Source organism: Squalius cephalus, assembly GCF_949319135.1.
Source record: "Squalius cephalus genome assembly, chromosome: 25".
NCBI classification, from domain to species: Eukaryota; Metazoa; Chordata; class Actinopteri; order Cypriniformes; family Leuciscidae; genus Squalius; species Squalius cephalus.
Window position 1 is genome coordinate 15,291,665 of NC_137146.1, and position 13,569 is coordinate 15,305,233.

Sequence of the window (13,569 nt, forward strand, 5' to 3'; positions counted from 1 at the left end):
ATAGATATTAAGTCCTAAATGAGCATATTCCTGTAATATATTCTGATTACATGCATTTAATTCCATGTGGGGGAAACATTCAAGTGACTCTTCTGCCCTCTAGTGCCACCTTCTGCTGTAACCATTATGATGTTTCAAGGGCACTACATAAATAAAAAGACTTAATTAATACTACTTAACCAGCATAAAGTGCTAAATAAGCTATTACCTTACAGTACTTGACTGAACAACTACAAATAGATATTTAAAAGGCCAAATATTCCCTGAAATAGCTCAATTCAGATTATTAATAAGAACATACGTAATGTTACTAGACAATTGAATTTTGGTCTTTAGTTTTATGGCGCCATCTAATCTCATAATACAGTACATAATATAGTCCTGCTGTAAAAAAATACTGTCTTACATTTTTAAGTACAATCAACTTGGCTATTTAAGTCATTTCAACTTAAATTACATTAAACTGACTTAAAAAATGTGTTGAATCTTGTATAACTTACAAAAAAAAAGTAGAAAATTGCTTAACTTATTTTGACGAGTTAAAGTAATGTAAAAATATGTTATAACTTATCGGAAATATCATTTTTACAGTGTACAAATCTCTTCAAATTATTCATTTAAAACCTAAATTTAAATACTGTCATTATTTACTTGCCCTCATGCCATTCCAAAACCTGAATGACTATCTTCCAGTGCTATTTTAGTATTATTTATATATAGTATTTATTAATATTTTGAATTGAACTGTATTCTTCATTTTAATATTAGTATACATTTTAGTAATTTTGTTAATATTTTTTATCATTTTTCAATATTTCGATTTAGCTTGAATTTATTTTTATTTCAGTATTATTAGTTTTAGAACTTCATCTATTTCAGTTAATTGCAAAGGCAACATTTCTAATTCTCATTTAAGTTTTTCATCTAATATTTCCATTTTATTTGATTTCAGCTTAATTTCAATTACCGAAAACAATTTTTAATAGTTTTAGTTAACAATAACAACTTTTTCCCCCTCCATGGAACACAAAATGTGAATTTTTAAAAATATCTTGGCTACTGAATAAAATACATGAACCACTTACGATGTTTTGTTGTTGTAATTTTGGAGTCTAGTACTTAAACAAGCTGTTTAGGAAATTAAAAAGCCACCTTTCGTGCTCCACAGAAGACAAAAAGTCAAAGTGTTTGGAGCAACACGAGGGTGAGTAAATGATGTGATCATCTCTGCATTTATATCTTTTAGAATATTAAGATCGGATATCACTATAGTTGCTGGAATAGTATTTTTACTGCATCAGAACTATTGTGTTTCTAATTAAACCACGTCGACTGGCCCCTATTTTTCACCGTACGCTCCGTTCACACAAGTTAAGCCTGTAGCGCTGCTGGTCGCAGGTGTTTGTGCGTGTGTGTGGAAGCGCATGACACACAGACAGAGAGAAAGGGCAGGCAGTACCTGAGCTGGGGAACTGAAAGGCACTGTGCTGCATTTGAGGGCTCATAACAGCCCCAAACTGTCCGCTCAGACTGCCCAGCATCCCCTGGTTAGCTAGACTCATCTGAGAGCCATGCATGGCGCTGTGGGAGAGGAGCTGGGGGGCGGGGAGGTTGGGAGAACCGGGGGAGAAAGGGCTGGTGGAGGGGGGCGGCGAGGCCAGTCCTGTACCGTAGTTGGGCGGATAGGGGAACTGCTGGGGGTTGGCCTGGGGGATCCGCGGGTTGCTCATGGTTCCGGGCATGCCTGCGGCGGCCATGTTGGGCGGCAGGTTGAGACCCTGGGCTCGCATGACCATGCTGCGCTGCTGCTGCTGCTGCTGCTGCTGTTGCTGCTGCTGCTGTCGCTGTTGGTCCAGCTGACGCTGACGCAAGTGATTACTCAGCATCTCTCTCTGCCGCTGGGCCAGCATCTGAGCGTTGATTGTCCCCTGGAAGACAGAGACAGTTCTGCGTGTTATTTAGGCAAGCTCGACATCTGCGCACCAGAGAGCATGCAGGAACTGAATGGGCATACCTGATTTGGAACGTTGGGTCTTAGAGGTAGGTTCATATTTGACACTCCAGTCATCTGATTCATCATAGGCTGACGATTCTGGGAGAGACACAAACGCATGATGGCGCATTATTTCAAAAGAAGCTTCACTGTAATTACTATTCAATACTTAAGCAATTCTCTTATACTACATTTAAGCAGCCAACTGTTCGGTTTCATACAACAACACTCTTGTTTGTATGATACTGATACACATATCAGTATCACCTGACAAACAAGAATTTGATCACAAATAAAAGGCATTTCACACACAATAGAACAAGATTTTTTTGTTCATCTTTGCTCTGTCATCAAAAGTTTCGTTATGACCCATGAAATTGGAATTCTATGCAACATTCAAAAGTGGAGTGATACAAACAACAAAACACTCTAGGGCTGTAATACAAAATAGCATCAGTCTCGGAATGCCACTGTTGTGCAAATATTACAAATATACTATTAATATACTATAAAAAAGCTAAAAATATAACAAGAAAAATTATATATATTTTTTTTAATAAAATCAAATTATATTTTAAATAATAATGATAACATTATATATAATTACTGCTTGTAGCTTCAAATTATCAGACACCATACAGTTATGAGTGATGACCCCTAAATAAACCCAAATGAGGTCAAGGAACAATTCCAGAAATGTCCAGCAGGGGGCAGCTAACCACAGACGGTACTGATTTACATTAAATAATAGTTTTAGCTTTTGTGTGTGTGTGTGTGTAAGGATAGACAAAGATTATGCATTAAGTCTTTGGATTGACAAAGCTAAGTGTCACCAATTAACTAACTGTAAAAAGAAACGAAGACAGAACAGGGAAAGCTTTCCATTGTGTTGTTTATCCACTCGAAAGGGTTTTGTTAAAGGCATAGTTCACCTAAAAATAAAAGAAGCTAATTTTAAGAAATGTCAAGTTAATGATTACCAAAACTGTTTGGTTACCAACATGTTGCAAAACATGTGTTCCACAAATAAAAGAAAGTAATTCGGGTTTGGAACAACATGAAGGTGAGTAAATTATGACAGAATTGAAATTTTTGGGTGAAAGCAACTAAATGATCACTGTGCTTAATATTGATAATATAAACCACTTTTATTCTACTTTAATCACACTCTGGGCTTTCTTCTTGTGTTTGAGAGTATAACTATACCTGCTGTGCTTGTAGCCTGTGTTGAAGCTGCAGTCTGAGTGTATTGGGTTGGTTAGGGACGACCCCGGTGGGCCTGAGTCCTGGTCTGGCCGGCACACGGAGCATGGGGTATCCCGGCCTCTGTCCCATCTGTCCCGTCATGCCGTGGAAGCTGGGGTCCTGCATGGGTGTGTATCCGCCCTGCTGCATGTGGGCCTGGGACGCAGCGTACTGCTGCTGGCTGTACATGGGTGGCTTCTGATCCATCATCATACCCGGGTCCTGACCGGAGAACTGATCCTGCTCCACCGGCTGGGCCTGAACACAAGGATGAGGATACAGTTACACTTTAACAAGCAATAATACACGTTATTTACTGTAAGTCTTGTGTATGTGCAATATTAATAACTGGAACACATAAATCAGATGGTTCTGGATTTTATAGTGATGCATAGAAATATGAGCAACTGAAAATATCTGGCCAAAAAATAATCATGTCTCATGTAATCGCATCAGTGTTTCAACTGCGGAAAGACATCAATAAAAAAGCATGTTAATGTCACATAACATTATATTTACCTCAGGAAAGCCCATTAAATGTCCACAGCTGGTGGGTTAGCTACAAAAAATAACTCTAGAGAGGACAATATTGCTAAATATATGTGCTATATTACATATTCTTAATATTTCTACTTCATTATTTAACCTATGTTAGAATAAATCTGTCATGATGACATGTTTTTACTAGAGCTCCTGTTTAAAAGTTTATATTATAAACTCTACAGATTGGAGTAGAAACAATTATATCAATTATATAAACAAAAGTTGATATAAAAACAGCCTTATGTGCAATTTAAATGTTTATATTATAGTACAAGAACTAAGTGTTGATTATTTAATGTGATAAATCTTTGGTTATTGAAAACAAAAGGAGTGTCAGAAGTGGAGATAATAGTTCTATTTTTAGTAAAATAGTAAAAAAACAAAAAAAATTTGTCAATAGTAATATGGCGGATAATTATTATGAAAGGAAAGGAAACACGGTCAGTATTGAGCTCATGCAAATTTTAGAATAAACTTTACTTTTGTTTTTTGTCTAATTGTAAACTTTATATCTGTGCATCACCAGGTATAGTAAAAGATAGTCAATACATTGAAAGAAAAAAGGGACTGGGTTGTAAAAGAAAAATGCACTACCTGTCCCACTAATGCCGGGATACCGAGTGCACGGTCGATCTCCTCTAGACCATCAAAATCTTTGAGGACCGTGTAGAGCTGGCTGAGGAGAGCGCCCTCATCGGCCGGACCCTCAGACGGAGGAGGACACAGCACATCCTCCTGAGAACTGCTGTATATGGAGCTGACAGACAAGAGACTCTGATTCAGTAATTGAGACATGAATGATGGGACATCCCATAATGGATTACATCCGAGTGCATTTGTCAAGCTATTTTGTTAAGGAAGTACAAAATCAACGTGTCCACACAGCACACGCCTCCAATAAAGCAGACGGTCTAACAATAGTGACAATAATAAATGCTGTTTACCTGTTCTGGTTCCCAAATGGCACTGGCTCTATAGGCATCACACTGTCTGGCCATGGAGCCGTCTGATTGGGCGGTGCCTGTTGCTGGGGAAACTGGTGGCCAGCCATGCCCATGTCCATGTTTGACTGGGCTGAGGATAAACAGAAGATGATAAAATGTTTAAAACAGCAGAAAAAAAAATCATTCAGACCTTTTTTTTCTTCTTCTGCAAATCGGTCTGAATAAGTAAAATGAGTCACTGAATAAAGCTTGCTAGGGTCAGATTAAGACGACACTTGTTCCTGTTCCACACTTCCTGTAAAGCTCAGAAATCTCTGCTGTGTGCACATTTACCATTGGTCATCATCTGGGACTGAAGCATCTGTCTGGGTCCAGGCTGGCTGTTGGGTCTCATGGGCATGCCTGTGCCAGAGTTAGCCACCATGCGAGCGTGGAGCGCCCCCTGCGGGATTGGGTGCTGGCCGGCGGGAGCAGCTGTGGCGGGTGAGGTCGCGCTGCCGACGGGACCAGGACCCTGTGCGCCCCAACCGTCCTGCTGCATTCCTACACGGGAAACGTTACTACCCATCACTCCTTTAAAAAAAAAAAAATAACAGAGAAAGAAAAGGGCTTTTAATTTGAAAGTAACTTTTGTTTAATACAAATGTGTAATGCGACATTTGTTTTGATTGAAACTGAGAATTTACACTAGCGTTCAAAAGTTTGTGGACAGTACTTTTGAAAGAAATGAACTTTTATTCAGCAAGGATGCATAAAATTGATCAAAAGTTACAGTAAAGACTTTACATAGGATTACTCAAAAACGTATTAAAATAGTAATACTATTATATATGACTGTTTTTACTGTATTTTTGATCAAATTAATGCAGCTTTGGTGAGCATAAGAGATCTTCAGTGTTGTCAAGTCTGAGGTTTTCCTGCGGTTTTACGGATAATATCCAAAAAAAAGGGAAAATGTTGATACCGGGTCTCTAATAAGAGTGACTTAGAGGACAAAATCTTTCAATAAATCTTAAATTACTGTGGATTATGTCAGTCTTCATTCCCAAACAAACACGTTTGTATGTTTTGTAAAGCCTGTTTTGTAAAGAGTTAGCGACAGCAACAAAGTGGGCCAGACCTAAACGAAGGGTCAACTGACAAAATAAATGAGATCTATAGGAAAAAATTATGGTTCATATAAAATATGGGTCCAAAGAAACTATTAACTATGACTTTTGCCTCAATAAACTCCTAATTATTGCTTACTTATAGTAAGGTAGTTGTTAAGTTTAGGTATTGGGTAGGATTAAGGGATGTAGAATATGGTCACGCAAAATAAGATATTAATATGTGCTTTATAAGCACTAAATATCCTAGTAATATGCATGCTAATAAGAAACTAGTTAATAGTGAGAATTGGACCCTAAACTAAAGTGTTACCAATCTGTTATCATTTAATTCACAAAATTTAACAAGCGACCTCCTGAAAATTGCATGAAGATACAGTATGATCAGAAAAGAAACCTTGCAATTCTTTCCAAACGTTATGAGTCATTCATATCTAGCCACTCACAGTCTCACCTTAGGTGCACATTCACATGCACGCGAATGCAACCCACCACACACAAACAAAACAGAGGGGATCTTTTGATCTGACTCAACACTTTTGTGCCGTTGTACACATTTCTCTTTCTCTTGGCTAACAGTGTCACGCTTGACTGTTCATCAGTGATCACACAGAAACTTTGGTTTGCATATGGTCGAGGCGGCATTGGAACTTTCCTCTCTTAGTAGGCGTCGAGTGTGGGGGAAGCCCTGTGTTCTACAGACAAGCTTCATTTTGTCCTTTTTTACTGCACATTTGAAGTCATTTCAATGCCCCAGCTAAACTCACCTGCATTAACCATGTTGGGCTGACCAGGCATGCCACTGTGGTTTCCCATCATGCCTTGCTGCTGCATGAGTGAGTAGGGGCTGTTGTTCCTCATCAGAGGGTACTGACCCTGAGCACCTTTAGCAGGCATATTCATTTCCAAAGACACGCTTCTGACCGGAGGAGCTCTGCCGGGATGACCTGGCCGCGGCGCACCGAAATCTATGAACACACACAACAACAAAACATCCAGTAAGAGGTCATGAAAAAAAAAACGATTTAGTTGAAGTCTGGTCTCAGAGAGTTTCTAGATAAATTACACTACCGTTTAAGCGTCTCTTATGCTCACCATGGCTGCATTTATTTGATCAAAAATACAGTAAAAACAGTAATACTGTTTTATATTTGAAAACGTAATTTATTCCTGTCATGTCAAAGCTGAATTTTGAGCATCATTACTTCAGCGTCACATGATCCTACAGAAATCATACTAATATGCTTATTTGGTGCTCAAGAAACATTTATTATGATGATCAAAGTTGAAAACAGTTTTTCAGCTTGATACTTTTGTGGAAACCATGATGCTCTTTTTTAGGATTATTTTATGAATAGAAAGTTCCAAAAACATATTTGAAATTGAAATCTTTTGTAACATTATTAATGGCTTTACTGTCACTTTTGACCAATTTAATGCATCCTTACTGAATAAAAGTATCAGTTACAAAAATCTTACAGACCCCAAACCTTTGAACGATAGTGTATAACAATTACTTTTGAAAATGAGTGAATGATAGTGTATAAATGTTCATTGTATCATATTATGGTTTGTGTGAATGCTTACCCATTTTCACTTATTTTACCAAAAATAGTTGACTAGCCAGTGTTAACTTATGTAATGACTCAACACATTAGCGCTCTTTGCCATTTCTGACTTGTGATTATCCGCGTAGCTGAAATCATGTGGATGAGAAACAAAAGACAAACTCATGTTCTACTCGTTTACAGTTTCGGTCAGCCTCTGGGCACACTTGAGTAGTTTCAGAGTGTTTTGCAAAAATTATGACATGTTTGTAAATGTAAAGTATATTTTTGCAAATACATCAGGACTCTGTTCGTGAACAGAGGAATTTTCCTCCTGCTGTCACCGTGCAAATAAATCCAAGACTATTCAATGAAACTCCTTGTAAATACACAAACGCACATTCACACTTACTATCATGTGAAGTCTGAATAGGATTATGATGTCAGAGCTGGTTAAAGGTGACATACAGTTGTTCTAAAGGTAGTTGATTACATAACACAACATACACAAGGCTCAAACCAAGTGCATTACATTGGTCTAATCTTCTTACATGAGAGTTCAAGAGGGTCAGAAGGTCACTGTGCTTAAATATGAGAGATAAGGCAATTATATGACTATTTGTATACAAACAAGCACGCTTGGAAAGTTGTTCACATTCAATTTTGTCTTTTAAGTTGCCCCTATTATGCTTTTTTTTTCGGATATTACCTTATATATAGTGTGTAATATAGCTGTTTGTAAATGTAAAAGGTCTAAAAAATTTTTTTAGTTTTTGTCTCCCAAAAGAAAGAACCGATTCAGACCTGACTGAAGCAAATAGTCAGTAATTCCAGTCTTACTTCCTGCACAAATCTATGTAGGTTTGTAACAAATTTGCATAATGGCAGCCTACGGTCTTCATTGGCTGACTGTGAACAACATCTACTTTGACCCGTAGTAGTTGTAGCTGAGGACTGGACGAGTTTGGTTCATGTTGTCGACATGTCAAGAAAACACTGTTTTCTGCTCTGGAAAAGCAAATCCATTTTCCATGCACTTCCTAAGGATGAGGACTGATATGGTAAAACCGACAGCTTTTACTGTTAATATCAATGTGTAGGCCAGAGGAGTAGCAGAGCATCTGTTTTCCACAAGCCGACGTGCGAACTGCCGCAAATTCAACTAAAAGTTCAGCGTCACATCCTGAAACTCAACACTTGTCTTCATTAAAAGTGGTGACACTAAATTATCTTACCAATGCTAATGGATAAAATGAAGCTCATATCTTGCTTACATTGATGTGAACTCCCATTTGCATGTGGCGCGGGAATTCAACATTCCATTTATATTTGTTTTGCGGAGACACAGTAATGTTGACAAGTATAAATGGAACAATTTTAACAAAACGGACAGCTATCTGATCAGTCAACATGCATGAATGACCAGGTGAAAACAGCCCCGTTGGAAATCTGTTCTTCAAGGTCTACTTTAAAAACTAAAAAAACTAAAGGATTTGGACAAATTTTATGGGAAATTTCTTCAGAAATATTTAAGGTTCTGCCCTATTTCTCTGTTAGCCATTATGAATATTTAAAATATGTATGTGCTTTTATACATATGGAGGGTTGTGGCACATTGATTAACTCGGAAACTTAAAAAATGGCACATAAAAATGTGAGGAAGACGCTGAGTTTCAGATTTGGTAATGGGCGTTTTGTTTCCGACACACGCTGTAAGCGGTAGACCAAACACAACAGTCTGGGCCATCTGACCAATCAGAGAAGAGTCGGCTCTCAGAAAGGAGGGGTTTAGAGAAACCAAATCCTTTATCTATCCATCTCAGACACTGTGAGAAAAGAGGTGATGCTGCAAAAGTGTTTTTCAGAAGACCCCCAAAACAAATTGAGGAACCTTTAATATAGCATAATTAGGACACTTTAAGGGTTGCCCTGATTTACAGTCTGGACAAGTCGAAAGTCAGAGCCAGTCTGCAGATTTGAGATGACATTTCACAGAAAATGGCGTACTGTGCGATGGACACCGTGTCCACGGATTCCATCCAGTCGAAGGATATCAAGCATATTTGGTTATCGAACACATCGTTCACATTACAAAATTGTAAATAAAGATGAATTGAGTATGTTTTAAAAGAAAATACTACTTTCTATTTCAAAATGTCACATTAAATTCAATGTTACTTGCCATTTGTTTGTAATTAGTTGTGAAATTTTTAAGTGAAAACTGTTTCTACACCAATTTTTTTTTCAGTGTAGCAATTGTGTAATGTATAATGCTCAGTTTTTCCTCTGTAACCATTTAAAAAGTCATCAAGTGCCTAGTGTTTTAAAATCAGTCCAGATTTAAAAAGGAGTGTATTCCATCCTAGATGAAAACTGTAGGAGAATGTGTGTGTTACTCACTCTGTTGGCCCACAGCCTGTAGTGCTCTCTGTTGCTGGGGACCCATGCTGGCTCCACCCTCTCCAGTCATCTGAAGGATGTCATTGATGATTGACTGCTTGTCCACGGCGGCAGGCAAAGACACCGGCCGGGAGTCCGAGAACAGGCCTGGCTGACTGTTCTGTAGATCATCCAGGATATCATCCAGCTCGCTCGACTGCAAACACACAAGGGAATTTCTCAAGCTTAGATTTCCCATTAGTCTCTGAAATCATGATACATATAAAAAAATATGTTTGTCAAGGTCAAGTTTCTGGTGTTTTTTAGATGCACGTGAAAATATCTTCTTGTATATAACATACCAATGCACTTTATCATACATAATGACATTGTTTTACATGCATATTGTAAAGTCAAAAGGCTTGGTATCTTAAAGTCTTGTGGATTTAGACCTCAGTAGGGAAACGCTGGAGAGTTCGAAGTCTGCCTGCTAAAACACACCCCTCTCCCTCTCACATGTACACACACACAGGGCTGGAATCTAGGACACACTTCACATTGAGTTAAAGGAGGCTAGCTGAACACTACTCCATTTGCCATGGTTCGGTTACCATCTTTAAACCCTAGATTGCTTCTCCATCATAGCAAGATCTTCTAAATGCACGCAGGCAAACACACTCAACACGATCTGGAACGCAGCTTGACTTTAAATACATCATCGATTTGACTTCAAATCCTTTCATCTCCTTCATAAGCTTTTAAAAATATTTATTACCCTAGAAATCTAAATGCACACTTGGCTACACCGTCTATGTTGCATTTGAAATATCTGCCCTAATGCATTGCAACTTTTTTTGTTCTGGTTTTAAGTTTGCCAAACTCCAACTCAGCCTGTTGAGATAAAGAAACCTTCTTACAGCGGTGCATTTCAGATAAACAATGTCCACTTGAAGATTCAGAAATGTACTTTTGTTTATCTTGAGCTGTCGTCGTCAATCAGAAAAGACTAAAAAAAATGCATACAACTCCTGCTAAATGACACTAAATAAATGCTAAATCAAGTCTCCTGTACACAAGCACTCTACGGTTGGAGATATAAACATTTATGCTAGGCTAATATATAGATTTGAAGAGAAAGCCAGTTCAGGAACTTTTAATAAATATGCATTAAAATCTATAAGTCACCACAAGGGGGCAGCACACGTGACGTCGCTATCACAAAAAGGACAGCATAATACAGATTGATCTATCATTTAGAATATTCCAGAGCAGCTCTACTGCAAGATCTCAGCACGCATATACCAGGACTGTGGGCCGCAGATGAGAGTTCATGTGAGCACATGCGTCTAAGGGTTGTTATGGAGGGCAGCTGAGAGGTCAAAGATCACATGCTGTATATTATTCTGTTGAAAGTTTGCCTTCATGCCGCATCTCTGCAGTCTAATGAAGCCGTGGGTCTCTCCTGCCATTGATTTGCGACTCAGTGTTCAGTGTGGAGGAAAAGCGCTGCACAAACAGGATGTGAGCGGAGAGGAGGAACTGCTTAATGAGGTCACTCTCCTTGTGTAGTGCTCGGTAGCTCTTTTCCCAATCTCTCTCCCTCTCTCATCTCATGCACGCACACACGGACACACACTTGTGTGAGCACCACCTGTCCCTGGCTGCCCTCTTGAATCAAACCTGCTGCTGATTATTCACTGTCCATGCATCTCACAGGCTGCTTGTTTCAGCCATCTCTACTTCCACTTTCCAATTATCACTCTCTGGTCTCTCTCCTGTGTGCACTTGCTCAGTCCAGACAGGAAGGTGCCTGCGCATTAGCATGGATTCTTTATATCGCACTGAGCTGCACCTCCACGGATCACTTGCTCGCCAGTGGGAGCGAGGACGTCAGCGTGATGTTGAGCCAATAGTGGAAAAGCTCCCTGTGTGGAGATCTACGAGACCTGTGTTTCTCATCAGCTACTAGAGCACTTACAGTAAAACAATCTGACATATTCCACTATAATTTACACTTTGGGATGGTTATTTTTGATGTGGGTAGATGATAAAAGACATGTCCATGAACTTTTAATGTGTTTACATTACGATTTTAAGTTCAATTGCATATGAATGTATAAGGGAAAGTGTATATTTAGAGATTCTGTGATTGGCCATAATTTACCATTTTAAATCTTTTTTCCCCTCCAGTTCACTTTACCAGTCTTAAAGCATGACAAATGAACTTTATCGTTATTAGGTCATTGGAACTGAAGGTATGCTATACCGTTCAAAAGTTGGAGGTCGGTATGATTTTTTAATGTTTTTGCAAGGAGTCTCTCATGCTTTACAAACCTGAATTTCTTTGATCAAAAACACATTAAAAACAGTAATATTGTAAAATATTATTGCTATTTAAAGTAACAGATTTCTATTTTAATATATTTTAAGATGCATCTTCAGAAATCATTCTAATATGTTGATTTTGTGCTCATTAACCATTTCTTATTATTATCAATGTTGAAAACCGTTTTGCTGCTTAATATTTTTGTGGAAAATCATGATGCATTTTAATATAAAGTTCAAAAGAACAGAATGTATTTGAAATAGAAAGCTTAAATGCCTTAAAAAGTCCTTGCTGAATTAAAATATTAGTTTCTATAAAACAATAATAATTACAAAAATCTTACTGGCCCCAAACATTTGACAGGCAATTATGTATATTAAATTATTTTATTCATGTATAATAAATTAAAAATAAATAATTATTTAAAAATTATTTTTATTTAAGCATGTCATCTGTGGTCAATTCTTGAAATTTTACGACTAAAATAAATTAAAATAAAACGTTGAAAGATGTTTTAGGACATTTTATGCAAATTCATGCAAGATACAGGGAAAAATCAACCTTCAACACTTTTCAGGCCAAAGACCCTTAGAAGATAAAGAGACAATGCTGGTTAGATGGGACGAGGGGCTGTTAGTCGTGTAGACAGGAGGGTAAGAGGGGTTACATGGTTAATTGGCACTCGGAGGAATCACCAATGAAGTGACGTTGTCAGGGAAGGGACAGCTGTCTGCACCGCGTGTGTGTGTGCAACCGAGGAATGGTGTAAGGGTGCCGATTAGAGCTCTGCGAGGGGTTGGGAAGGGCAGAGGAGTGACACCCTATCCTGAGTCACACTTCCTGCTGCAGAGACACACATGAATCTCAGCAAGAGCACCAAACTGTAACACGCATACAAAGCACATCTATAGAACCCACACGTAGCAATGCATTATGGGATTGCCTTCCCCATAAAGTATGCATGAGATGCATATCTGGCCAAAATGGGCTGTCTTATAAGGCTGTCTATTACCTTTAAGATTAACGTTTGCATCCTAACTGCACATATGATGCTGTAAAATGCTGTTTTAAAACCGAGCTAAAGAGAAGCAAACTAGGACATGCAGGATGTAAGAGAGACTGAATGATCAATAGGGTGAGCGAGAGAGAAAGAGGGATTGATACATCAGTGAACAGACTGAGTGAAGCCACTACAGCTGCCTGGATGACAGCGATATGTGCATCTGGGTCATTTCTACCGTCTGCCATAAAAACTACATTATTGAAAGCCACCCTGTCCAGAGCCACTGAAAGCCTTTAACTGCAAGCCAACTGTGAAAATAACTGGGTGCATCGAACGCCGTTGGTGAAAGATTCAAGAGTGGCCGCGCTCCACACACACGCTGTCAATGAAGACTCCATGAGCCTTGCTCTTTGCCATCATGACCTTTCATACAGATCCCTGCTTCTCTTCAGTTTCAACTGTAACTCTATCACTCCAGCC

General features: G+C 38.5%; 1 protein-coding gene across 5 annotated transcripts in view; it reads right to left on the minus strand.

The window, feature by feature from the left end:
* Positions 1-13,569, minus strand: part of ncoa2 (nuclear receptor coactivator 2) — a 94,691-nt gene that overhangs the window by 9,539 nt on the left and 71,583 nt on the right. For 3 of the 5 annotated variants that reach the window (XM_079863657.1, XM_079863655.1, XM_079863656.1), the window contains exons 12-19: positions 9,782-9,977; positions 6,602-6,802; positions 5,059-5,298; positions 4,726-4,855; positions 4,376-4,538; positions 3,200-3,496; positions 2,015-2,092; positions 1,460-1,928 (exon numbers count right to left, since the gene is read on the minus strand). In XM_079863657.1, the coding sequence (XP_079719783.1) occupies positions 1,460-1,928; positions 2,015-2,092; positions 3,200-3,496; positions 4,376-4,538; positions 4,726-4,855; positions 5,059-5,298; positions 6,602-6,802; positions 9,782-9,977 (1,774 nt within the window). The remainder of the gene's footprint in view (positions 1-1,459; positions 1,929-2,014; positions 2,093-3,199; positions 3,497-4,375; positions 4,539-4,725; positions 4,856-5,058; positions 5,299-6,601; positions 6,803-9,781; positions 9,978-13,569) is intronic. The other 2 variants (XM_079863659.1, XM_079863658.1) reach the window with 1 other exon arrangement.